This window comes from Tyto alba, unplaced genomic scaffold (genome assembly GCF_018691265.1).
Source record: "Tyto alba isolate M040663 unplaced genomic scaffold, T.alba_DEE_v4.0 Super-Scaffold_14, whole genome shotgun sequence".
Taxonomy (NCBI): Eukaryota; Metazoa; Chordata; class Aves; order Strigiformes; family Tytonidae; genus Tyto; species Tyto alba.
Window position 1 is genome coordinate 4,180,873 of NW_024881276.1, and position 27,190 is coordinate 4,208,062.

Here is a 27,190-nt window from a genome sequence, read left to right on the forward strand (position 1 = left end):
AATGAAAGGCTTCACTTCTTTCAAGGGATAAAAATTGCATGAAGTACGCTTGAGTTGCTTCCCCACAAAAGGATATGTTGCTAAGTGAATGGGGTAGAGTCTGGGGAGGAGATCCACGCTATCTGTCTCCTGATATCTTGGGAACAAAAATACCTGAAAGCTGTATCTGGAAGATCTTGCTTATAGTCTTCACACCAGATGAGACAGAGGTTTTGATGCAGAAGGGTGGATGAGACGCTTTGTACAAACCTCTATAAAATATATCTCCCTCCAGAACCACATTGTTAGCTCTAGAAATCTCCAGTCCTCATAACACTGAAATATTATTTTTTCACCCTTGAGCAACAACTTACAATTTCAGAAAATCAAGGATCTCAATAATATTTCATGCATCATACATAAACCGCATTTTATCTTATGCTGTTTCCTGTGGAATAATTAAAAAAAAAAAAACCATGTTCCTAATAGGTTGAACTTGAGCCCTTCCAATTCAAGCAATTTGGTGGGAGCGTGCTGTAGATTTCCCTAATTACCCGGAACTCAGCCTTCCAGAGTATCTAGATTTCCTCCCTGAAAAAACAAAGGTGATGGTCAGCACTGATGTGTGCCTCTGTTTCACCTTGATACGGGGTGAGGATGCCAACAGTCAACAGCACCTCTGTCAATTAGTTTACACATAGCTCTCCAAAAACAATTGGGACAGATTATATTTCTCAGCCTCAAAAAGACCATGTGGATATATCACCCAAAGTCATGAAATGCATACGGTACTACGTGATGGGCACCTTAACTGAGTCTAATACAGTCTAAATATTTCAAAATAGGTCCAAGGCTCTTTGATCTGGAAGATAAAAGAACAACATGATTCAAAAATGGAAGTTAGGCACTTCAAAAAGCTGAAGGTAGGCCTGGCAACAGCAGGCAAATTTTTAATAGTGGTAACAAATAACCACTTAATAATGCCCATGATAGATTCTTCCTAAATTGCATCAGACATCATTTTGGGGCTTTGTTTTCTCTTCCCATAAAGATCTGCTGGACGGTCTGCTGACCTTTCTTACATCTCACTGGGTTCAACTTTTTTCAGTACATTGGATGATTGGTTTTTTTGGCTTAAATACCCTTAAAATTTATTAGTTTGCTTACAGTATACATGAAAGTTGAAAGAAGCAGCTCAAATCATGCATTTATTATGAAATTATTTCACTGACACACCTGCATTTTTTTCCCACTCTTTGCTGGTGCCCATTTTTTCCCTCCTACACAGCTGTACCCATTGGTCTCTTATGCCACTTGTCTCTACATTGCTCAATATCCTGTCATGATTTATTCCTACTCACTAGGTACTGCTGAGTGGAAAAGCAGCAAAAATGTAGCTGAAATCCTACTTCTGCCTATACATTTTAACATCTCCCAGCTTAGGTTTGGTTTATCACTACCACACAATTTGAAAGGTTCTACTTAGAAACTACGCTTAAGTTAAAAATCAAATCATGACCTATGTAAGCATCAGTACTTTTCCCTCTCTGTGTGGCAGTGGAGGGAGCATACATAAGGACATAGAAGCTCTCAAGCACGTTAAAACATCTTATTTCCCATTTCCTCCAGACCCCCGCCCTTGAAAGTTTTTCTGCAAATCTGAAGGAAACAAGACAGCGAAGAATACATTTTCAGGGGCACAGGGTCGGTGTAGAAAGATTGCATCTTTGTTCTGAAGCTACACCATGAAGAAGTGGGCATTGTTCAAGCATGGCGAAGACTATTAATATGTTGCAATGTCTTAGGCAGGAGAGCTTATCCTACAGGTGGATCAAGGAGTCCAGGTGTTTGGAAAGCTGTCTCTGGCCTCCTCCGAGGATTCCAAAACCACATACTATTTTTGGAGATTTTTCAAACCACTGCATTAAAACACCTGGGCTCTCTCAGCTCCTTCTGCTAGATATTGCCACAGGGGAGTATTACATATTCCTTATACGTGCCTTGATATAATTCATAAAAATAAGTGATCAATGACAATGTGAGAGTCAGGCATTCTCAATTAAGATCATATCAGCTCAGAAACAAGCAATTTTTTTTCTTTTATTGCTGCCAATTCTTAATTAAAGCAGGTAAGTAAATACATAAGGCTGCTGAAATTTAATTTGCAAAGGCTGAAATTCCCAAAGATAAGCTATTATTGACATGTTACTGAAGAAACAAAATATTATTCACTTTATGAATCTTTACTTTCAGCTTACATAAGAAAAGATTAATTTCTAGCCAAAATAAATCTTGATTTATAGTTCCCCGTGAGTCACTTGGTGAAATGAAGCTTTTAGAACTTCACTGTAAAAATAAATGGTGCATTTTAAAAAAACAAAGTCCAAAGCACAAAGCATACTCACAAATTCAGAGGCTGAACTACTGTAAATAAAAGGTCCAAATTTTTCTCATCTTTAGAAACTGTTCCTGTATCTCATCCACCTTTCTCCTCTGCTTTCTGAGACTCGCAGAATGCACCAGGACACCGAAGTGACCTTTTCGTCAACAATTTAAATCACTCTTGAGAATGAATATGGAGAATCAGTACAAAGTACTGTTTATTTATCACACTAAAAAAGGTGAAGGATCCGTGTTTATGCAGTTAATGTGTCCAATATAGCCAGCAGCACTCCAGCTGCAGTTGGCATCCCAGTCACCCTTCAGCTATTGCTAGCTCTTCCACCATTACTGCTTCTCAAGGCTTGGATCTGTTTCTCAAAACTCTCCCTTGTGAGATAAAAAACACATGGCCAATGAAAGAGCAACTCAAAAATCTTGCATTTATCTGGCATTCTATGTTCATGCTAGTATCTGCATCCCTTTCAGTTCAATATATCAACATGTCACTGTTTTCACAAATCACTTTACAGCGCCTTTCGGATGTTCTTGCTGGCAACTCATGTTTCCCTGACTCCTTCTTTCACTCCAACAAAAAGGAAAAAAAAAAAAAAATCCTGATTTATCCAACTTTTTTCCTACATATTTCCTTACTGCATTCAGTTAAAATTAGCTTCACTTTCCAGGCAACATTTCTGATCAGTCAACAGAGCATTCCCATTGCTCTGTGTCTAATCACTTGCTCTTCTATCTTCTCAGCAGACTTGACACCACACACTGAGGTAAGTAACACAGAGGAGGGCTCCTGAATAAAATACCCTCTGTCCTAAGATGCTACACAGCAGCAGCTTGCATCCTAGCATGCTGCCTCCTCGGCGCCTTCAGCGCCTTGCTTTTGCAACCACCAAGCTTCATTCTTCAGCTCCACAAAGTTCAGCACAACTGTTATTATAAGATGGGGTTGATTTGAGGCAAAGGCACTGGCCATTTCCAAATCATGCTTGTTTGTTTTATTCCAGCATTTGCTGTTCTGCACACACACCACTGAAAAAAAAAAAAAAAAAAAAAAAAAAAATCCTAAAGCAAAACAAAACAAAACAAAACAAAACAAACAAACAAACAAAAAAAAACAGCCCAGGTTTTCAGTGTCAGGTTTGTTTCAGCTCCAAAGAGAACCTTTCCCTGTGCACCTGAGTCTAAGGGCTGACTAATGCCCCTGTTCAGCAGAAGCACAGTCATTGCCTCTGCCTGCTGCCAGGTCTGAGCACTCTCAAGAGAAATACAGTGGCTCATTGGCTTCATACCCAAACAAGTGGTAGGTGCCAGGTGTTAGGAATTTTCTCTAAAACAGGCTGAATAGACAGGTGGTGAAAGTTGCTGACAACACAGAAACATTTAGCTTAACCAAGGCTTGGGAGGATCATTAGGAATTTCCTGAAAGACCAAGCAAAAGTACGCAATTAGGCAACACTTCGCAAAGGAATGATTGCAGATTAAGTGCAAAGTGTTGCACGAGAGCAGAGAAAACTAAACAACATTCTGGGCCAGTGTGACCTCTTCAAAATAAGAAGCTCATTAAAGGAGGGACTGCAAAATGCCAGCAACTGGGTGTGTGTAGGGGTATAGCATAAAGCAACTAAGATCTTTGACTTCTTGCCTGTAACTACCAAGCATAAAAGACAACAGCAGTTACAGAGACTATTTTCGGCCTGAATTAATCCTTAATACAGAAAAGCCTGGTTCAGACTCTGGGAATGCAAGCTACAGAGATTCCAGCTCTTTGTCAGGCAACACGTAGATGAAAGGTGACTGAATGCAGCTAATGGCCAACCTTTACAGGCTACTCTCACCGCAAATTGGAGCCCAGTGCTACACAGTGTTTCCTAAGCAGTCAGACTGATTAGCATATATGAACTCTAGCGTCTACAGAGATCACTATTCAGCACTATGCAGGCTAAATAAAGGTTTAGAAGCCTTCAAAAAATCCTTGCAATTAACCGTAAATTCATTGAAAGCAAAAATATTACAAGGTGCGCATTTTAAAATGTGTAGCTGAATTATAGTTCTTATTGACCGGAAAAATAGAGAAATCTAGTATGTGGGTTTTTTAGTAGTAAGTGGGAACAGCACCTTCATGTGTACCTATTGTGATTCAGATTTGAAGGGCCATGAGACTCGATGCCTCCCAGCACAAGTTGATGGCCAACTGGGATCAAAATTCTGGCTTTCCTGGGCTACCTTTGACTAACTGTCCCAGTGAATTGTTGGAATTGTCACTTTACTGGTAAATCTGGGGCAAGCCTCTAATTAAGGCAGCACACTGAAAGAAACAGAAATATATTGTACTGCTCAAAATTATGAGGTAGAATCCTCGATTGCGTTCACGACAGTGGAAAGTTTACCATCGTTTTCAAGAGGAAGTGGAATTACAGCCCCAAACGCCATTATTTAGAAAGCTATAATACTTCTCAAAAAAGGGTTAGAAATATTTAGATGCAATAATCAGGTAGCTTTGTGATTCGTGTTTATTAAACGTAATCATACAAACTGTTAGGTGCAGAATGCTTGACATTTCTTCTCAGTCCTGCGTAAATACCAAAAGTTCTGCTCTGACCATATTATTATATTTATCTTCTTTTAATGCTCACTTTTTAAGAGGGTGCTTTTGAGTTGCTTGGCTTCTAGCAGGGAGGGATGCAGGTCAACCGAAAAAAAAAAAAAATGTCGAGAAAGGAACGGTAACATTAAGGAATTTTTTTCATTACATTTTCCTAAAGCTCCAGTGTGGTTTTAACAGGTTTCTACCTGCTTGCTGCTCATGTTCAGCGTGAACATAAAACCACCAAAAGAACTTCCCAGATTTTAATAATGCTTGAGAACTTGGTCAATATATGCTGATAGAAGCACTCCAAATGCATACACCAGCACCTGCCACAGCAGAGCGGGGGGGGAAGAACGAACAGGGCTTCAAAACTCCGGTAACGTTGATCTGTAATGCCCTTCCAACTTTGGATTTGACAAGATACACCGAGTGGCGTGAGCCTCGAGTCCCTGGGTAGCAGGGAGAACCTCTGTGTCTCCATGCAATGGCACGGAGCCACAACGGCCTTCGGAGGGCCTTCTCTCCGCGCAAGGCTCGGGCTCTCTCCTGCCAGTCCTCCGCCTCTTTTAAGACGCCTCGGACTTTCCGAGAGCTGGGAGACCCTCTGCCTGACCCGGTGGCCTTTATCGTCAGCTCTTCTCAGCCGGTTGGGCGTGGAACGGGCGCTGCTGCCCGCCAGCGCTTCCCCGGCGGCTGGCAGGGCGCGGGTGCCCGCGGCTGCTCCCCCGAGCACAGCCCGAGCACCCGGGCTCCCGGGGAGGGGGCTTGGATGAGCAAAGCCCCCCCGGCCAAACCCGCCTTCCCGCTGCTGCTTTCCTGCAGCGCTACCCAAGGGCTCTCCCTGCTGAGCTGGGGAAGGGGACGGCGCCTGAGGCGTATCGGTGACGGTCCAGACGGCCGGCAAGGGGTGAGCAAAGAGCCCTCCTATCAAAGGCAAAAGAGATCCACGTTGCCACGGAGCTGGTGGAGGGCAGTGATGAAAAGACACAGGCGGATAACTTGAGGTTAAGCTCGTAGCTTTAGATTGCTGTGTTCACCCACTGGCACCTATTTCCTCCTCGGCTTTGGCAGTCAAACTCAGAATTTGCTGTACTGAGATATATAAAAAGGAAGCCAGAAACAGTGAGAAACACGCACAGTTGAGGCTTGAGAAGAAAGGTTTGGGGAAAGGACAGAGGGACAGTTCAGTGGGAATGAAGAAGCCAGGGAGACGCTGGGACAAAGACGGCAGGAAGAGAAGCACAGGAAGAGAGAAAAACCCATCAGGAGTTATTTCATCCCGTTCAGAGAAAATTAGCTTAATGATTCAGTCATTCTTTTTTTCTGGTTTTCAGTTGAATAATAATGGAAGCTATCTTTTAGGCTTTTCCCAAGGCTAGGGACACAAACTGGACATAACATGTCACTCTTAATTTGTGGGGTTTAATTTGACAGCTTTGAAACGAATTTAACAAAATAGTTGCCAGATAAAAGATAACATGCAATCCAGAACACCCATGTTTATTCTTCCATTCCAATATAAAATCAGTGAAGGAGCTTGTTTTTCCTGGTTGGGCAGTAGGTTTGTATCTCCATCTCAGAAGCCAGCTAAAGAGAAACTAAATAAAACAGCATAATGGATGAAATGTGCAGAATAGCAAATCACACTGTTCCTTTAAAAAATGTCCATTTTTTCTGACTATGCAAGCACCATTAACCTGAGATAATTTTTAAAATTGAAAATGAAAAGGCACAATAAAAGTACAAGCTGTTCCTATTGATACTTACTGCTTGCCTGCAGTATGCAACCAGTGAATGTAAAGCAACTCCTACGAGAACACACATATCATTTTAAACAGAATATGAAACAGCAAGATGTGTGTTACAAAGCTATACTTCCCATTTCTGAAAAAAAATAAAAAAGAGAGAGACAGACAGGGATGGAGAAGGAAAGAGGGTGCAAAGAAGGGAAGGAAAGGGGGAGAGGAAAAGAGAAAGGGAGAAGAGGGAGAGACAGAAATGGAAATAAAATGATGCCAGGAATGCTGAACGCTTTGGAAGACCTTCAGAGAGCATGAGGAAAGTTATGTACACAGAATGGAAAGGAAAATACGCAATTTTCCTTGATGGAAAGGTAGGGGAAGATACATAAGGAGAGGGCTAGAACAAAGCCAATACCCTCTTCCATTCTGCCTGGGGGGTATAAAAGAGACTGAAAACAAAGCATCAGCCTCACGTGCAGTGTGCGAGCCCAGCTCGTGCCTTGTGAGCAGGCATGGCTGTGAAACCTGTGTCACTGCGGTCCAGGACGTGCCTCTCTGAGAGTTTCACTACTGTGTTAGTGCCAGGGATGCAACTCCCAACGACGAAATCCCGAAATGGGGAGCGATTCCATTTTTCTTCCTCAGGGTCTCATCTACTCGTATATGTTAAACAACCAGGCAGCCCCTGTGCATTGTATTTTTTGGATATAATCTTACACTCCTTCAAATTTATGTGACTGCAACCTCTTTGCAGGTTCTTCTTTCACTCTTTCTTCATATGCTTCTTTAGCCTTTTCTACACCTTGTGTTGCTTTTCTCCTTTGTCTCCCTTTCTTCTCACTCTTTAGTATCTCTCAGCTTTGTTGGGCTTATTAACATGTATGTTAGTGTCTGAACTGTCTATTCTGGATGGCCATTCAAAAAGAAAATGGAATATGGGATGTGGTATTTATATTGTGATTTTTTTCTCCCATCATTCTGTCCTCTCTTTGTTTTCATTTTTTTCCCCATTTTCTCCCATTTTACCTGTCAAATTCAGCTGCTCTTTGAACACATACATATATATTCCTTTTTATAGCATCCTTTGCAGCAGGATTCTGGTTTTTATTTAACTGAAAGTGTAAACTATATAGAAAAATTATTATCTGAAATGAATCTGCAAAATCTGAAATTAATCTGCAAAACAAGGAAACTGTCATATTGCTTTAAAAATAAAAAAGATCAATACAAAATCTATTTCTCAAGTCAAAGAATAATTTACTGCTGGTAGTGTAAATTTATACAATCCCTCTGAGATTGCGTTCTCCTTGTATCATCAGTTACATATAACCTCACCCAGTGTTAAAAAGAAATTGAAGGGAAAACAGCACTAAATTTTATCCTCTGTGAGTACCAGAAGATGGTGTGTTTTAAAAGGTCTCTCTGGGCAGTTGTGACGGCAGCTTGTGGAAAGGGTCCGTGAAGCCAGGCAGCAGGGTGAGCACCGCTCAGGTCCATCCCACGCCGAGCTGCACCGGACAGACAGCAGGCAGGGACAGACACACAGCTGCTCTCTTTCCTTTCAGCTCCAACCCACGCCTTACCCAACGGTCCCCCACCCACCGCCACGCTGCACCGGACCCAAACTCCCCCTGGCACATGCTCCTGACCGTGGGCTGAAATAAATTAATTAAATTCCCCGTCCTGGCCTCATTCTGCTGCCTTACAAACCCCTGAACTTGGGGATGGTGGGTAGCGTTCTTCTAGCTGAAGGAGGGGATTAGCCCTTCTGTATCCAGCTTCTGAAAATAACCCCCATGCAAGCACTTTGGAAGCACAAAAGCATGGCTTTATTTTAAAATATTATCTTTGGAAAATAAGGTAAAATTATATTTAAGAGGCTAAGGATATAGGTGCTAGGCTTTCACACAGCCTAACAGCAGTATTTCAGGGCTATCCCCATGAAGTTAAATTTGGCACCAGCAACTTACATCACCTGACGAGTTCTTCTTCATCTAAACAGAAGAGTTACTAGGTCTGATCTCTCCCGCGGACACCCACGGAAGGCTGCGTGCCCACGGCACGGGGCCGGGACGCCGGGCTCTGCCGCGCCGGGGCTGCCGCCTGGCCAGCCTGTGCAGGAGGAGGCAGGAGGCAGACCCGGGAGCTCCGAGGGGTGAAGCACCTCTCTGCTCAGCCCCGGCCGGCCCCCCCAAAAGCTGCTGCACCTATGTCGTCCTGCCCGTCTCCAGAAGCACACGCTGCCAGAACAGACAGTGGGAGCCACCGGAGTTACTGCGTCCCTGACGCACCTTGGGGCCCCAGTTCCCGCCGATAAATGCAAACCTGGGCCTAAATTCTCTACTTTTGACTGCACTGAGATGAAAAAAAAAAAAAAAAAAAAAAAAAAAAAGTCCAGTCAGCTCTGCTCTGCCCCACAATGCACGCTGCCTTTCTCTGATGCCCTTTCTCCAGCACCGTGCAGTGCACACCGTCTGTTCTGCTCACCCATGCCACCTGAGCAGGGCACAGGCAGAATTATACCCTCGGTGATGTCATTTTCATTATTTGAAACTCAAGATTTATTCAGACTTAATCCCTACATATATCCAGCTCGGCTAACAGAAACACACCAATTCAAGTTTCAGATTTACACAAAAAGCCACTGTTCAGCAGTTAATTGGATAATACGTGAACACTGCCACAAACGTTCTCTTTTGCAAGCAAAGGCAAATATACTATTTTATCCTGCTAAGAGGACACACATTAAAAGGTCCTGCTTTCTGAATAGCATGTTTCCAGAGATATGACTCAAGCAAATAAAGAAGAAAAAGGAAAATCTATAGTCTGTAGGACCAGCTGAAAGGGCATCTGGAGAGGCAAACACAATGTAGTTATATATCACTGGTAGTTGTCAAGGTAACTACAGGATTATGACTCCTGACTAAATTATCATTTCATATACCTTCTAAGATAGTGGTCTTTAGCCAGTCATTTGAGATCATCTTAACTGGAGGAAGACCCTGAGTAAGATTTTCAGGAGAACTGCTCACAACATCACCCTTGTAAGACACGCACCAGTTCTAGACCAAAGAAGCAGATTTTCTGACATCTCTCTCTATTATCTGTGGTCCATGGTTTCAAAGCATAAGGCCTTCATGGCACTGGAGATGTGCTTTGCCTTCTGCATTCAGAAGCAAAGTCTTGAAGGAAGTCCCATTTGAAGAGTTCACTTAGCCTGGGACCAAACAATTACTTTTATATCATCTCAAAGAAAAAAAAAAAAATCAGATTGATAGAAAGTAGTCTCAGATTCACATGAAAGAAGTGTTTTTCCACAGGACATTTCTGGTTTGTGTCAATTTTTAAACAAAATTTTGTTTTAAACAAAATCTTTGCAAAATTCTCTTTAAAAAAAAAAAAAAAAAAGAAATTCCTTCATAGCATGTACTTGCAAATCAACATAAAGCATTGATAAACATCAGCTTATTCATTCAAGAAGATTTGAAGGTCTAGATTCTAAAACAAAGATTGTCTTTGATAGTACAATAGTGTGGGACATAAGAAACACAGAACAATTTGGGATGAAAAGCCTTTGATCTGAATCAACCTGAACACAAACTACCACCTTTTGAGTTAATCCCTTCTACAGGCAGGGGCACTTTCCCTGCTTTATTTTGCAGATATGAGTGCAAAAATGTTTCTCCTTCTCTTTTGTCATCAAACACTTCCAACAAAACAGACACCGCTCTAGGAAGTATTCTGTCTTCATGAAAAGCTGTTGCAATTAGGGCCATGGGTTTTGCATGGACTGACTTCCAAGTATAAAGCATAAGCTAGGAGAAACCCTGCAAGATTTTAGGTTGGAAAATTAACTTTTCACAGATCTCCATTTCAGAAGCCCCCAACTGCCATGACAAAGTTTCGAACAGGAAAAACTGCTTTTTTCCTTATACTATTTTTAACTTTCATCCCCTCCAATACATACATCTCTTTTTTTTTTTTTTTCTTTTTTTTTTTTCTTTTTTTTTTTTCTTTTTTTTTTTCTTTTTTTTTTTTTTCCTCCTAATATGACATCAAATTCCTAAAGAGAAAGAATTACAGACACTATACCATTTAAATGAGATCCATCTTTCAGGAAGTTTAGTAGCTGTAAATTATTCAAAAAAAAACCGCAAGTGTGTGAGCATAAGTGAGACTGGAGTAGAATGAGAGGAAACGCAGAGCAACAGCAAATCTTGCCCAGAGCCATGGAGATCTCTCTCCCACCACCGGCCCACACATTCTCCATGTTTGGGAGGTAAAACACTGACAAAGACTATTTTTCAACTAGGTCAAACTAAATGTTGGAAGGATGATTCGATTTATTTTGTCTCCTCAAGTCACATCAGTTGTGAAGAGCTACTCCTTCCAAGCAGCCTGAAGACAACAGTAATCTCGGTAAGAGGAAACAGTGGCAGACATAATATTAAGACTAAATAAGGACTAAAACACAGATGACCACTGTCTTGGGGAAATTATTCAAGTGCTGGTAACAGCTTGCCCAGAAACATTGCTGTGATATATAGGAGGAAAAATCAAAATCCAGACAAGATAATTAGACATCTAATGATTCTCAAGTTAGATGTTTGGCTTAACTCAAGAGTTGATCAGTCTCCTTAGGAGAATTTTCTTTTCTTCTTACAAGCAAGATTTTCTAGCACCAAGTACCAGAAAAGACTATAAAAATTGCTCTGACATTACACGTTTCCTGCAAGCCTTTAAATAGGCTGGGAAGGGTTTCAAAGTGCACATGAGCATGCTAATTTCTATTCAGATTGTGAAAATGTGGCAGAGATGTCATGCATCACGTAATCTTGAACACATTTTATTTGAAACTTAGATTTTAAAATTTAGGTCTTAAAATAAAATATATTAGTCTATGCCCTGCATAGAAAAAATACCAAGAAGGGCAAGCTGCTCCAGAGTCATCAGCAATATTTCCTGGCCTTTTCACACAGATTATTGCTCTCAGCACCACTGCTCCTACATTCCTTCCCTCTGTTGCCACAGAACAGATTTTTTTTTACCTGCACAGATGGTTTTTTTTTTTTACACTGCTCCAAAGTTCTTCTCAAATACCCATTTCCAAAGACTGCATTATGGTCAAATTATTGCCGTTCTTATCACTATCTGTGCCCAACTGTCTTATTATGGGCACTATATGAACACTGATACAATTCCTTGAAGACCTTGCAGTCCAGGAATCTGTGTATGTTACAGTATTTGTTGTCAGGGCTGGACAAACAATGCAGACAAGGTTTCGTGTGGTTTTGGCTGCTAAAATTTCATAGACTCACAGTTACAGGGTGGCTGAGGCTGGAAGGCTGCCCTGGAGATTGTCCAGTCCCAGCCCCTGCTCAAGCTGGGCAACCTGGAGCCGGCTGCCCAGGACTGTGTCCAGATCACTTCTGAATATCTCCCAGGATGGGAGACTCTACAAGCTCTCTGGGCATCCTGTGCCAATATCCAATAGCCCTTACGATAAAAAAGAAAAAGAGTTTTCCTATTTTTAAATGGGATTTCTTGCATTTCAGTTTGTGCCCATTGCCTCTGGTCCTATCACCGGGCACCACTGGGAAAAGCCTGACTCATAACTCATTTAAGAACTGGGACATCAGTTCAGAGCTTTGTTTCCTTGCCATTGAAAAATGGCCCTCAAAATACAGAAGTTAAGCACGGACACACTAGTGTTGGCCCTTTAGAGGTGCAGAGGCTCCATTCTGGCTGTGGTCCCTCGAGAGCCTCGCCGTACTGCTGCAAGGATGGAGCCGACGAGGAAAGACCAGCACTGCCCTCATGTTGAGGTAGACCACAGTCCATCAGTTCACATGGGGCTCACAACTAGAAGGTTAGGTGCACAGCCCGAGAGCCATTCAAATATAGCCTCTGCTTTTCCCATGTTTACTTCAGGCCGCAAGTTCTCCGTGCTCCTGGCAGCTGGATCCCTAGCGCAGAAGCTGATGGCGTTTCTACAGAAAATATTCGACTCATTATAAGCAAATTAACTTCTAAAGCACTACATGTAACCCACAGAAGCTAGGACTACATAAAGTAGATCTTGGAAGAGAGATATGAAAGCATTCCAGAGGGGAAAAAAAAAAAAAACAAAACCAACCAAACCAAAAAAAAAAACAAAAACAAACAAACAAAAAAAAACACAAAAAAACAACAAATTGCCTTTTTCTTGTCTTTGCCTTTCAGTATTCACTGGCAATTTTCTTGAGAACAGACAAGGTCTGAAAATAGCTCACGTCACCTGCCTGCAACTACTGCTCGAGCTGGAAAAAATAATGGCATACTATGGGAGGTGTCAAACCCAAGAGCACTTTTATCTGGGTACTGCTTGACACCGTGGCTTTACAGGTACATTAAAGAGGACCAAAACCCTGGAAAAGGGTGAAATGGGAGCTTTTGCAGGCCTTGCAGAGGCAATATCATTTTGAAATTCCCTTTCTCTGGATTGCCTTCAGTAGGGAAGCACAATCAGCAAAATCCTAACCTCAGAGCTCCGGTCCCATTAGTTACACAAAGCTTGGGTGATTTACAGTCAGAAAATCATTTCAAGACGTCTGAAAGGACTTTGTTATTCTGCCTACAGCTACACCTGTGCACTTCTTTGTCTCTAAGTTTCAATTAGAAATAATTTAAATAAGAGAAAATCATGTTTCCTAGTGGCAGAGCCTGTTAATGAAATATGTTTCACATTTCCAATGGAAATGGGGATTTAGGAAACTAACAGGCAGAGCTTGTGCCTGCATTATGAATACATTTTATATGTGAAAGACTTTATCTCCATCTCACTGTCCAGATCCGCAGCTCACCTTTAGCTCTGTGAACCATACTAATATTGCTCTTAATGTCTGAATTGCCACCCTGTTAACATGACAACTCAATTTCTAAGGTGTCTTGAGAAACACAAAAAATAGGGGATTCTCTATTGTTTTAAATGTCTGTAAGCATTGAGGAGAAAAATCTTGTAATACGTTACACTGAAAGTCAAAAGGAGAACAAAAACAACATGAGCAAGCAGGCTTAATAAATTCAACCATGTTTTTGCACCAAAGTATTATGTAAAAGAAACAAAAAAGCAGGATAATTGATTTGCAAACTTTTCACCTAAATGATCTTATTAGAGGGCTCTGGAGATACCTTTCTGCGGATTAAAACCATCACTGGTTAACACAGAGCAAAAAGTCACCAACTTCACAGGGTAAGGGACAAAAGTGCTATGAGCACATATAAGCTGTTTTGGCCCCTATATTAGTTTCTTGGACTCTAAAAAGGGGTCTCCTGTCCCTTGAGCATATGGACGATCCAGTCCTTACAGACTTAGATTAACACATCCAATATTTTTCAGGATTCAATATTTTCATATGTCTTGAATATATTTAATATAACCTTAGATGAGGCTACAGAAAGAAAATAAATCTTAACGTTTCGGCAAGGTTCTTGTATATGTGACAAAGCAGAAGAGCTCCGCGGTTCCACACAGATCAAAACTTCTTTACTCCGTGCACACACCACCACCCTGACTTTCAAGATGTCTTCGTGAGTTCACTTGTACAACTCTAGCTGAGGGCAGCTCTTGACCTGTCAAAGCTAAAGACTGGCGATAATGCACCAGCATGAAAAAAGAAACCACACGGATGGAAACTGCACTGTTATTGCTAGGAAACTCCTTGTATCAATCCTACAGGTCTTTCAGCATCAGCAGTGGTAGAGAAAGGATATGCCAATGGCACGATGTGGTAGATGGGACAAAGTAGCCACGTCAGGTCTTGCCACAAGTTCAGGATGTTATGTTTTTGCACCTCAAAACTACACCATGAAAAGCAAATCTGACAGAAAGAAGCATATAGGCTTATGAACACTTATAGAAGTTACGTCTCAACCACAAATATTTTCTACTGGTTTTGACCGGTTGGATGACCACTTCAATGACAACATCTTTGACACATCATGCCAAAGAAAAAGTCCTGTGTGACATTTTTGCACATTTCAACAAGGCGTCAATCTTTTCTGAACCAGCTTACACAACTCTGGTCCACATGCTGGGAATACCACCACTGACTCTTGGGCAAAGACAAATCTAAAATTTGGGGAAGCTGGGAACTCTCACCAGCTGACTTCCTCTAGCCTGCGGGGAAAGCCGGCAACAAACAGCCTGATACAGATTGGAAAAACGTGGACTGTTTTGTTAAAATTGGTGCCTGACATGCAGCAAGTGCCAGTGGAGTAACGACCCATGAGTTATTCCGCAGTTACGCTTGGTACCTATTGTCTAGGTTACCCCTTCTTCTTTTGGGTAAACTCTTCGATCTCAGATCTCTAATAACAAGGAGAATCTCCTTGCTCATTAGCAGGTTATACTGTAGAAGGGACAAGAGATCTTGTCATCTCCTTATGCCCTGGCTGAGCCATATGTAGCACAAACATCCCAAGAGAAAGCTCCGGTAAAAAGCCAGCCTTGTCGAATGCATGCGAATTGCAGTGGTTTTAAGGTGATATCATTCCTCCTACTGTTTGGCCCACGCTGTCTTGATGTCGATCAGACTGTAAATGACATGATTTGGTTGCCACCGTGCTAACCCCTGCATTCCTCTAACTCCAAGGGAGAAAGTCTCTTCTTCCTTTCTCACCTGGCTTCAAATGGAAGTCTCATGAATACTGCGGATTTAGTGCATAGTTTTATAATTGTGGTTTTATTTGAATTGCCACAAAAATGTTGGGTGAGATTAAACACAGGCTTCTCCTTTTGAAGAGGTCTGTGCTTAATATGACTTTTACACCCTGTTTTCTCACTAACTTTTAATTTTTTTTTCTCCTTTGAGTCTAGTTGCAACTTCAGCTCCTACACTGCAGTTGTGAGAGCCTTTCCTCGGTACAGTGCTAAGTGATATTTATGCATAAACTTTTGCTAATTGCTGATTCTATTGGAATTCATGAACCTATGCTGGAATGAATGAAGCTTTCATTCATGTTTATATATTAGTTTCCAACATTTGTATGTTTGTAATCATCAGGCTAAAACCAGCTTTCATTTGCAGAGATGTTAACTGAGGGTAACTGAGTCATGAGATATACTCTATTATGTACACGGAAAGATTTTTTTCTAGTATCACTGAGAGCTGAGTTTATCACAGAAACTTCCCAGTTGCGTAACTCAATGTAGTTTGTTCAGGACTGGTAAACTACATTAACAAGTGGTTTGGACCAATAGAAGTCAATCTCTAGAGCTCATTTTGTGCTGGGGACTGGACATAAGCACTTCTACAGGTCGCTGGGACTCTTGGCTCAGATAGGCTCTAAGTTTGCTCCTGTGTACTAACACTCTGTCAGTGCTGCAGCTCACCTCCCAGGCTAGTTCTGCCCAAAGAGCATCCAGGTCCTGATGTGAAGCAGTGCTCAGCAAGCGGGCAACAGTTGAGCGTTGCCTGAAAAGCGCTCTCCTGATCTAACGAACGAACACACTAACACAGACACACCCTATGCGTAAATTACAGAGACTTACACCATTAGAATATCTCTGTGGCAATCCCTAGCCATCAACAATTTTCCCAGCCATATAATTGCTACTATTAACAACACAAGTTCCCAATTTAACAAATGGAAGCAAGATAAATGCCCACATCATTCTGGCTTCTCCCAGCTTTATGATTCAGAGCGTAGCAATCTGTTGCCCTTGGTCTCTTGGAAATAGTGCCCTTGTGATAATTTTAATGACAATACAGCACTTCTTCTGGTCTGTTCTGGGTATCTGAGGGCTTTGATTGCTTTATCATGGAGGAGGTTCTGATGGTCAAGTGAATTGGGTCTATCATTCCCCAAGGATCTGTACCTTATTCTCTTCCACCCAGCTGCCCGTGTCCTCCCTCACTCTTTACACATAGCAAGAGGTAACTCAGCACAGAGACCCCAAACTGAGGAGGACACGTCAGCAGTCTGGAATCAGCAGGAACAGGAACCAGGAAGGATTCTGGTGTAGCACCATGGGAGAGGATGGGTGGTAGGAAGAGGTGATGTGATACATTGCTTAGATTTTCTGAGTCCTTTAGCATTGCTGCTTTGCAGGGGAACAGTCGCAACTGCTTTCCTCTCCAATACTCTACCACTTTCGGCACTGGCTCTTGTTTGAATGCCTCCAGAATTGGAAACCAGGCTTCCTGCCTCCCTGTATTCAAAAATTTTGTCAGTCCTTCCTTCATGTCTTGCCATGCTGCTGCTAAAAAGCATCACCTGTGTGCATAGCATTTTCATTATTATCCTTTACCCTCCTCTGAAACTGTTAACATGTTATTGCTAATCAGCTGCTTCACAGGAATCACTTATGTACATGATTTGAATATCACTTGTCCCTAAATTAAGTGTAGATTATGTCAAGTAAGACTACTTACCCTTAGATAGCAGACAGAGCCCCAGACAGACAATAGGCCAAGATGTAGAAAGGTGATATCACCTTAAAAACACTGTAATTACATGCATTCAACAAGCCTAGCCTTTTCCCTGAGCTGTCTCTGGGGATGTTTGTGCTATGTATGGCTCAGCCAGGCAACAAGGAGAGGACAAGGTCTCTTGCTCTCTTTTGCTGTCTAACCTGCTAACAAGCAAGGAGATCTTCCTTGTTATTAGAGGTCTGAGATCTGGATGGCAAACTCATGGCACCCACTCATATAGTTTGTCTATAGTAAAAGGGGGACAGATATATTGTCCCAACCCTTGATCAAACTGGCTGCCCCAGCAATACTGTTTTGAGTAGTGGTCCTTCCAGAGTCCAATATTCCAGATGAGAACAGTTTCTGTAAGCAGTTTTTTGACATGGGCCACAAAAAATGTTCAAAAAAAGCGGGGGGTGGAATCGCTGAGATAATTGATAATGTTTTTATGCAGTGACTAAACAGCTATTGAACTGTAGCTGTTGAAAAGGCAACACATTTGCACAGTCTAGTCTTGGTCACGGTATCTGCACACACATCCTATTACAAAGCAAAGTGCAAATTCCTTGATAAGCAGTAACACAGGACTGCTGCTCAGACCCACGCAAGTCCTTTGTACAGGGTAGTCCACTTGTAATTACAAATACCCCTCAATCAGTGAGGAATTCTGAAAAGGCAATACTCTTCCAGTTTGTTTTTAGGCCAAATCTACCAGGACCTGAGACTACTAAAGCCTCAGTCATTGTAATTACAATGAGGAACAACTTCACTCAACTTTAGATACACTTGCAGCTTCCTCAAAGTGCCAGCTGTATCTTGACAAAGTTTATAACTGACAGTTAAGGCTTAGTTTGTTCAGAAAAATCAAGAAAGACTGGGGTGCTAGAAAAGCTTGTCATCACTCATGTGAGAAAATAAGACAGACCCTGGTTTATTTAGCTTCACGCAGGTCACATGACGTAATTAATTCCAAATGGTTTTGTTCTCTGTACAGAAACTTCCAGCAAGAGATTTAAACGATGTAATAATTACCTTTTTCCTTTCATGAGCCTTCTGACTTTGCCTTAATTTATGATGCTTTTAACTAGCATACATGTATCCTGAGGCTATGATAGGTGCACATTTATTTAAGTCAAAAGATAAATCTTAATGAAAGGGGTTTTTTAACACAATAATTAACGTATTTTGATCATCATAACAGTAATTATTAGAGGCACAAAACCAGAATCAGATCTCAGAAGAAGCCATGAAGATCCTAAATAGGGTGGAGTAGCAGCACTGCCCTATTATTTTGCCAAGAAATGATACATCAAAGTGGCAGCAGTGAATCATCATACACTACTAGGAACTACACCCAGTGAATCCAAGAGATGGAAATATTAGATGCACTAACCTCCACCATAAATTGCAAATTATAATTGCACAGCCAATAGTGTGCACTATGCCTTTTCTCATAGTTATCAAGCTATGCTCTCCTTATGCCTCCCCCAAAAGGATCACTCATCAGATTAAAAGAAAAAACTGGAAGAACTGCAAAAACATAGGAGTTTTTGTTTGATATGAAAGGCCCATCTATTTTTAAGAAAACGATTTTATTTTGTGAAGGATTATAAGCTCTCGACATCTGTCAAATAACCCAACTGGGCAGCCCTGTTCTTTTAGAAACCTCTTACCCTCCAAAAAACCCACTTTTTTTTATGGGAGTCAAAACCAGCAATGAAAAAGAGCACACCCACTCTCACCTGCTGTCATCCTTCCCTTAGCAGAAATGACTAGTATTCTGATTTTCTGCCCAGCTATTAAATCATTGTGGCCATACACACATGCAAGCAGACTGTAACTTGCAAGCAGCCCTTTTGCAATGACACACAGTAAAAAAGTCAAACGAAAGTGAAAACATTTTTAAAAAAATATCCTACTCATTTTACCCCTGTGTTAAATTTACTTTTAAGAATTAGTTTCCCCAAACTAAAAAAAGTTTAACAATACACACAAGGGACCTCATATAAAAGAAGATGTCAGCAAAAAAAGAGGAATAAAGCATTCCTTAAAGAAAAGGATATAGTATGGTACCTTTTCCAGTCAAAGTTTCTTCTTGTATTTTCCTCACTGCTTCTTGGCCCTCACTCTCACTGTTTCCAGCTGTTACAATACAGAAAATTAAAAATTAGCGATGCAATCAACTTAAGGACAGTGAACCTAAGAATGCCACTATGAAGTGCTAACCACAGTGTAAGACCAGTAGGAAGTTTTAGGTGAAAAGTCGTGATTTGTCACTTGTCAGGCAGCGATGGTTTTTGAAGAGGGCTATACAAATGCACTGCTGTTCACACGAGTTCTGCCTGTTTATCTCATTTATTCATACAAGATAGACAGTCTGCTGGCTGGACCAGCGGAACCGAGATGTGACTCTGTGAGCCAAGTGAATTATTTCACATCCAGATTCTACAAAAGCTTCACTATAGGTCAGAGCCGACCTTCTGTCACTCTTTCACCAAAATGAGGACTTTGGCAGCTGAAGGAAAGGCCCCTACTACCCTGTCACAAATGCTCAGGAAAAATTTTACTAGCTCTAACATAAAATGTGATTAAGCATCAAATAAATGCCTTCTGTGCCATTCAGCTTGGCTGAAGAGCTAATAATTGTCTGACATTTGTTTGGCCATTTTTTTATAACAATATATCAAAGGGAAAAAACACAAGCACAAACAAAATATTGCACTTGGTAGTACAAGTTAAATTTTTCAAATTAAAAGTTTAACATTCCATTTATCCATCCACAAACATTTTCCATAGCATGACACATGAAAACACCTATTGCTTATTATCTAAATTGGATAGAAATACCGGTATCTCTTATGAACTCCATGAAGTTGCTGCCGCCTTTTCCTGAATACATAAACCTTGGTTTCTATACAGGCTTTATCTTGTGCTGCTCTACAAGTGCCCTTGTCCTCTCATTCACTTGTCAGATAAGCAGAAGAAATTTCAGGGTTTCCACAGGTGTGGGTTTTTTGGTTGTTTTTTGTTTTTTTTGGTTTTTTTTTTTTTTTTTTTGTAGAAACAGTGAATCAGCTCTATCAAAGACAAGGCAAAAATCACAACATCACACAAAAAGTTGGAAGGGATCTCAGGAGGTCATCTGCTTCAACCTCCTGCTCACGTTAGTTGACACATGCTCATATTGACTTTAAGATGTTAGAACATGCGTTCTAGTGCTATTAAACTGGATTCATTTGATCTCACAGAGAATGTGTTCAAAAAGGGGAAGTAAGCCCTTTGAGATAGATCGTGTGTCATCCATCCGTTGCACTAGCTGAAGGCTCAGAGCACCGAATGGAGATTTTGGGGTCAACCTGACCGCTTTGAGGAGGTAGGCTAATGCCTGCTTTTGAGGATGGAGTTTTTGCTGTGCTTCTGCAGTAAAAAACAGCGATTTGCATCACATCTTTGTTTTCATTATATGCAATGAGCTTCAATATTTACATAAATGTAGCCAAAATAAAGACATTCAACATTCCAGATACTGGAGAGAAAATAATTCTCACATAAAACCTAGACTCATACTGGTCTGTCACTCTTCTCTATAAATTCCATTAACTATGGAATTATATTGCTCAGACTGAACAAGAAAGAAATTACATAAAACAAAAAAAAAAAAAAAAGAAAAAAACATCAAACCAAAGCAGACATTTGAAATACCTTTTTTTTTTTTTTCCCCTTTAAAACCACCCAGCCTTGTACAGAACAGAAACATTTAGCTTGATGCTAATTTCCAGATATAGATGCAGCATCAACAAACAAACCCTCCAGTGAAACTGCCATTTCTGGGGAAATCTGTGCACACGGATTATGGGCAAGAGACCAATTTTCTTCAGTGTTTCACCTCAAGTGATGTACTAGAGTGAGATTTCAAACTCAGTGTGTTATTAAGCCGGATAGAGTTAGGCTAGAAACAAAAATACTTTGGTGTCAATTCTGTGAAGGTCTTATTTGATTCCTCTTTCATTCAGCACTCCTCACGCAGAGAACAGGCTTATTAAAGCCTCCAGTGTTTTGATTTAACTCTCAGTATGTTCACTTCATTTGTTCTTTTAAAAGAGCTTGTGCTCACAACAAATTTTAATTTGCTTTATTTTGCTGTTATATAAATGGTTATTCAGTAAAGCTCAGTGCTTTCCAAATGAGCTCATTTTATTCATATTTGCATACTTTTCACTCTAAACCACTGGGAAAAAAATAATTTTTTTCTAAACAGTCACTTCAGATGTCTGTTTCCAGCCTGATTCAACAGAGAGTTTGAAAACCAGGTTCTGGAAGCCGGAGTGTTGCAAAATTGAAATAGCCTCAGTGAAAGCTGCTACTGTAATAGAGGCTTTTGAAATGCTTCTTTCAAAGAAAATCCTGTAAGAAAGAATAAAGACACTGAACAAATGACCAAAATGCTTACAAAAAGTTCAAAGACACGTATGTCAGAAAGATACCATATGACTGGGCGAGTGATCTATGCTTCTGAGTTAGCTTAAGTACTTGAGCATCCCCTTGCTGAGGGCAGGAGAGAGAGGAAAGAGACATTGCACTGTTGTACTGCTTCTCTTCTAGTACATCCTTCTGGCATCCCTAAGCAAAGTGAGCAGTAGGCACGAAAAAGAACAACCTCCTCTTAAGTGTGACGTTAACTATTCAAAAGTCAAAAAATACTGTTTAAATCACGAAGCTAACACAGTCAGCCCTAGGTTGGGAAACATAAAAATAATTCGTAGCTTCTTGACGAAGATGGGTCACTGAAGGGCACAACCTTCAAGTGTACTGGAGTACAGCACTCTAAGCTAAGGAGGGGGACAGTTTCCTATATGAGGGTCAAATTCTTACCACCATCAGCTGGTTTAGATCCTCAGTAGCATACTCATAGTGATTCTTTAAAAAACTTTATGATACACAGAGGATCCTCTGGCTGGACATTTTGCCAGTGAATGACCATCATTTTCATACGTTCGGCATCCCAGAATTTACCCATGCCAGAACGTATCCACTTCAAGTGCTAAGATTTGCCTACTGTGGATTCAAGTGGCTTGGAGGGAAGGGTAAGAAAGGGAATGTTTTTATGCAGTGAGAGAATCTGAACAAAAAGGAAATGTTTTTATGCAGTGAGAGAATCTGAACAAAAGCCTTGTGAAAAAGGGATTCAATGTCCTGAGAGCCTGGATCATCAAAGTACCCAAAACCATAATACTCTTGCTTTTCATGCTAATGTAAAGTACCTATTGGGAACTCAAAACTGATATAGTTGTCTCAAGAACTCTTTATGTAAGCTGCTCAGTGCCCTATCTGACGTTTTTCTTCTACTTAGTCCCCACAGTATTGTGAAAAATTCAGGTAAGACTGACTCAATAACAACACTGACTATAATCAATTCTGAAAATAAAACTAATAACATAAAAATAAATTCAAGTCTGAACAGGTGCACCTATATAAAATAAGATGTCATTTTAATGGAATGAAAAATTCTAATTCTTAGTAAAATACTGAAATTCATGTTTAAAAAAAAAAAAAAAAGGTGGAAAATAGATCTAAATACAACTTTTAGTCAGAAAAATTGACTCTCCTCTTCAGCATTCATCTACACAAACACCACCAGTCAAAGCACATTGACCTAAAGCAACCAGAGAAGTACATAGAAAAACTCTTATCAGCAGCAACAGGCTTTGGATCTTACCCCAAAGGTCAGGCTCTGTCATCTTGTCATCTTAAGCACTTAAGTAGATCCTAACTCTGAAAGTTATTTCAGGGATTTCAACAGAATTATCACAGAGGGTTGCTCAGCCTGAATAAGGGTGGCAAAACCACAGCCCACAGAAAGCCAGCACAGCTGGGAAACATTTACATTATCACTAGTTAAGGGGTCCTGATACATCTGTGTGTATTCTTTATACGATGTTTTTAATTTCTTTGAATATGAAAATCTCTCCAAAAGAATAATTTATTATTGGTGTTGGCACCTCGCCGGGAGACCCCCTCAGTCACCAGTGCCTGGGGAGCCTGCCCACCCGAGACAAATGCTCCCCCTTTCACTTCGTTAGCCATAATTATGTGCCCGTTAATCAATGATGAACAACTTCCCAGGGTTTTCAGCCTGCCCCGTGGCCCGTCCCACTCCCCCCTGATCCCTTCGAGTGATCCAAGCGGTGCCCATAAACTCTAACGCACGTACACGTTACCAGGAGAACCTTGGTGGTATGCTAATAAATTCTGTATAAATGTATTTTTGATTAAGGAGCTGCAGAGGGTGATGGTTAGGCGGCTTTATGCAACAGAATATGAAAAAGCTTCCAACTGGAAATTTGAACCAAGGTGCCTCCTCAGAGTAGCATAATCCTCATTATGACTGAAGGGGAACTGATTTCATCGGAGCGCCAGCCTGAAGACAGGGCTTGCGAGGACACCCAAAGCCTCGAGAGGAAAACAAAGTCCTATCAGCTGGTGTTATGAGGACTATGATGTTGTGAGTGTGCGTGGCACTGCACAACAGACAGCATATGCCTAAGAGACAGGAATGACTGCCCCTAGAAAGCTCTGAGGATGAGAAATTTGAACTCAGTACAATACAAGTGTTTTTTAAAGGACTCTGTAATGACTTAAATTCTAAAAAAAAAATCTTGTTTAGGAAAAAGGAATATAGATCTTGGGTCTCATCCATAAAACTTCCAAGTTACGAATTTATTATTCATTAAAGCTAAGTATAAGGATGTGACATGGTACAAAAAAAAAAAAAAAAAATTGAAAAATCAATACAAAGCTTCCTCATGTCTACAAATACTACACATATGTTGTCATCCAATTCATCACACAGCAGTCACAATTAAATGCATGCCTTTCTGACATGAAAGGCAAAAATACTGTTTTAAGTGTTCCTTTGAGAAAAGAAGCAAAACTGAGTAAGGAGGAGGATGTCGGTTTGCAAAGAGAAGAGATATCATTCTTGCCCTAGGTTTCAGCAACCCAGCTGTTGCAACATGAAGCTAAGAATGATCCTGATTATCAAACCAAAGGTACATCTAGACAAGTGCCCTGTTTCCAAAAATAACCTGTTGCAGGTGCTTAAGGAAAATGTGTAAGTGACAGCACTAAGTCTAGGAGTAGTATTTTCCAATACACCCTCCCAGTAGCAATAAGCTCCGGAGATTTCCTGAATCAAAGGTCACACCTTTGATTTTTCAGTGAACCAGTCCTCCGGTACTTCATGTAATTGCACTTGCAATTCATTCAGGTGCTTGGCCGCCAAAGCATTCTGGGACAACAGGCTCTGGGATTTAATGACACACTTAATTACATTAAAAAGGTTGTAAGTCAGTGGTTTGGTTTTTATTATTTTGTTGGATGTTCTCCACTTTGTGTACCGTAAGACAGGGAATAATCAGTTTTCACTCACTTTCTCTGTACCATTTATAATTGTATGATATCACACCTCAGTCATCTGTTTGTAAGCAGAAGAACCTTTGTTTATTGGCCCCACCTTGCACAGAGCCATCCCATCCTCGTCACCATCCCTCTCATTTTTTTCAGTTCTACCAGACTCCTTCTGAGTATTCACAACAGGATGAACCAATGATTTCTACAAAGGAAGGGGAAAGCTTCCTGTCCTGTTCTCATCTTCTTTCTTGCTAAATAATATTTTATTTGCCTTTATGACTGGCATTAAATATCAAAGATGTTGTGCAGAGAACTTTCAACAGTAAATAACAATCTTTTTGTTTATTTTTTGAGTGGTAGTCGTTAATTTAGATCCTATTCTTTGAAACATATAGGTGTGGTTGTTTTTCTTCATATGCAGTATTTGCATTTACTGACGCTCTGTATTTATCCATCCCTTCACAACCCAGTCATTCAATATTGTGAGATTATTCCCCCTTCTTCACAGCAGTTAAGATCTCACGAGGTACCTCTGTAGACCGTCCAGCCCTAGCCCCTGCTACAGACAGTTGCCACGGACCATGCCCACTCAGGTTTTGAGTATCTCCAAGGATGGAGACCCCACAACATCTCTGGGCAGCGTGCGCCAGGGTTTGACCATTCTCAATGTAAGAACGTGTTTCCTTATGCTTAAATGAAATTTCCTGTGTTTTGGTTTGTGCCCATTGTCCCTGTCTAGCCATGAGCACCACTGAGCAGACGCTGGCTCCGTCCTCTTTGCTGTCCTCATCAGGTATTTACACAGATGAAAAAGGCCTCCCTGAGCCTTCTCTGCTCCAGGCTGAACAGTCACAGCTCTCTCAGCCTCTCCTTGTGTGTCAGAAGCTCAAATACCTTAATTATCAATAGTCAAATTCAATGTACTATCCTAAACACACTGGTTCAAAATGCATCATCTCACTGTTCACCCTTTTTTCTGTATCTGTCTTTTGTAAATGTACTGAACATATGCCTACGGGATCAGGACTCACTTTGCTCCATCTCAAAGCTGACAAATAATTCCTATACATTGCTTTCTGTCTCCTAATCAGCTACTAATTTATCAAAGATCTTTTTCTTATCTCAAGACAAGGTAGCCACTTTAAAATCTTTTGCTACGAACCGTGCCAAAAGCTTTTGAAAATCAAGATTAAATTAATTCATACAGTTGCAGAATTCTTCAAAGCATTTAATAAATGGTTAATGAATAAATCAAATAAATGTCTAGAACAACTGCACTAACTCTTCCAAAATTTATCATTAAATACTTAACTCTGTACTTTTCACAATGCCTCACACATTTTTCAGTGTAAAAATCACACTCACTGGACCACACACAACATCCTTCCTAAAACTGCCCAACACCTTATACTTCTCCTACACCAAGGATGACTTAAGGTCCTATGGAGAAGATACTAATCCAGAAATACTTTTATGCTACTGAGGGATTTTGGTTTTAATCACAGTAACTTGTTTTAGACTATTTTAATCTCTTTTCTGATAGGTGGTACTGTACTTATACTGAGTCTGCAATAATCTCCATACTAGTCATAGTATCTTTTTAGCACTGTATCTTTTTAGCTGCTCATTTTACATACTTCTTTTAGAAGAGATAGTGAACAGTGATTACCTGTACACAACACATTTTCAGATTGAAGACTCCAAGCCCATTTGGTTGTTCCTCATAATGATGCTTCTCCATACTCTTAATAAGCTTGTTTTCCTCTAAGCCCCTTCAATTTTTATTCTATCTATTTTGGAATAGGCAGACCAGAACTCAACACAGCATTTAAGGTGCTGGCACACAAAGGATTCATACAATTGAATCAACTCATGTTGTCTGTTCTGTTTTTTCCTTTTCTAACAATTTCTAATATCTGTTTTCGTTTTTGGAAGCTATTGAGCATTGAGTTTTCATAGAACAACCTATTTCAACCCCAAGATCTTCCTTCAAAGTGATGATGGTCAACTCCGAACCCATAATTTCTTTTCCTGGAGTTAAGATTTTTCTTCATGTCCCTCATTCCATGTTGTTCTACATTGAATTGCACATGCTTTTTAACATTCAACCTCTTATGGTATTCCTGCAATTCTTCACACAAGTTCCTGATCTTTATTACACTGAATAACTTGATACAGTTTGAAAGATTTGTCACTTCACTATTTCCTCCTCCTCTAAAATTATACATTGAAAGTATGGGTTCTAACACATATCCCTGTTAAACTCCAGTGGTAACACCCTCTTCTACTAAGGAAATAAACAATTATGTCTATGTTCTGTCTTAACATGAAATGTTATTGTATGAATGTAATGGCATTCATACGTGTCGTGTGGGCTGTGTAATGTACTTAAAGGCCTTAACAAATTTCCTTAGAAATCCAAACTGCATCAACCCAAACCTCTCTCATCCATGTGATAGTTGAGCTCAGTTAACCAAAGTATTTTACTATGCAATAGACCTGCACAGTTGACTGAGTTACATTTCTACTTGAGATTACTGCCCAAAAGAAAATTCTTGTGGTCTAAGAGTCTTTTCAGATGTTTGTCATTATTTCAATAATAACTTTGAATGTCCCAAGGAATG

At 40.5% G+C, this 27,190-nt stretch overlaps 1 protein-coding gene across 2 annotated transcripts in view; it reads right to left on the reverse strand.

Annotated features, from left to right (window-relative positions):
* The window catches only part of DHRSX (dehydrogenase/reductase X-linked), a 177,276-nt gene that overhangs the window by 107,302 nt on the left and 42,784 nt on the right, over window positions 1-27,190 (reverse strand). For both annotated transcript variants that reach the window (XM_042789004.1, XM_033000172.1), the window contains exon 3: window positions 19,230-19,298. In XM_042789004.1, coding sequence (XP_042644938.1) covers window positions 19,230-19,298 — 69 coding nt within the window. The remainder of the gene's footprint in view (window positions 1-19,229; window positions 19,299-27,190) is intronic.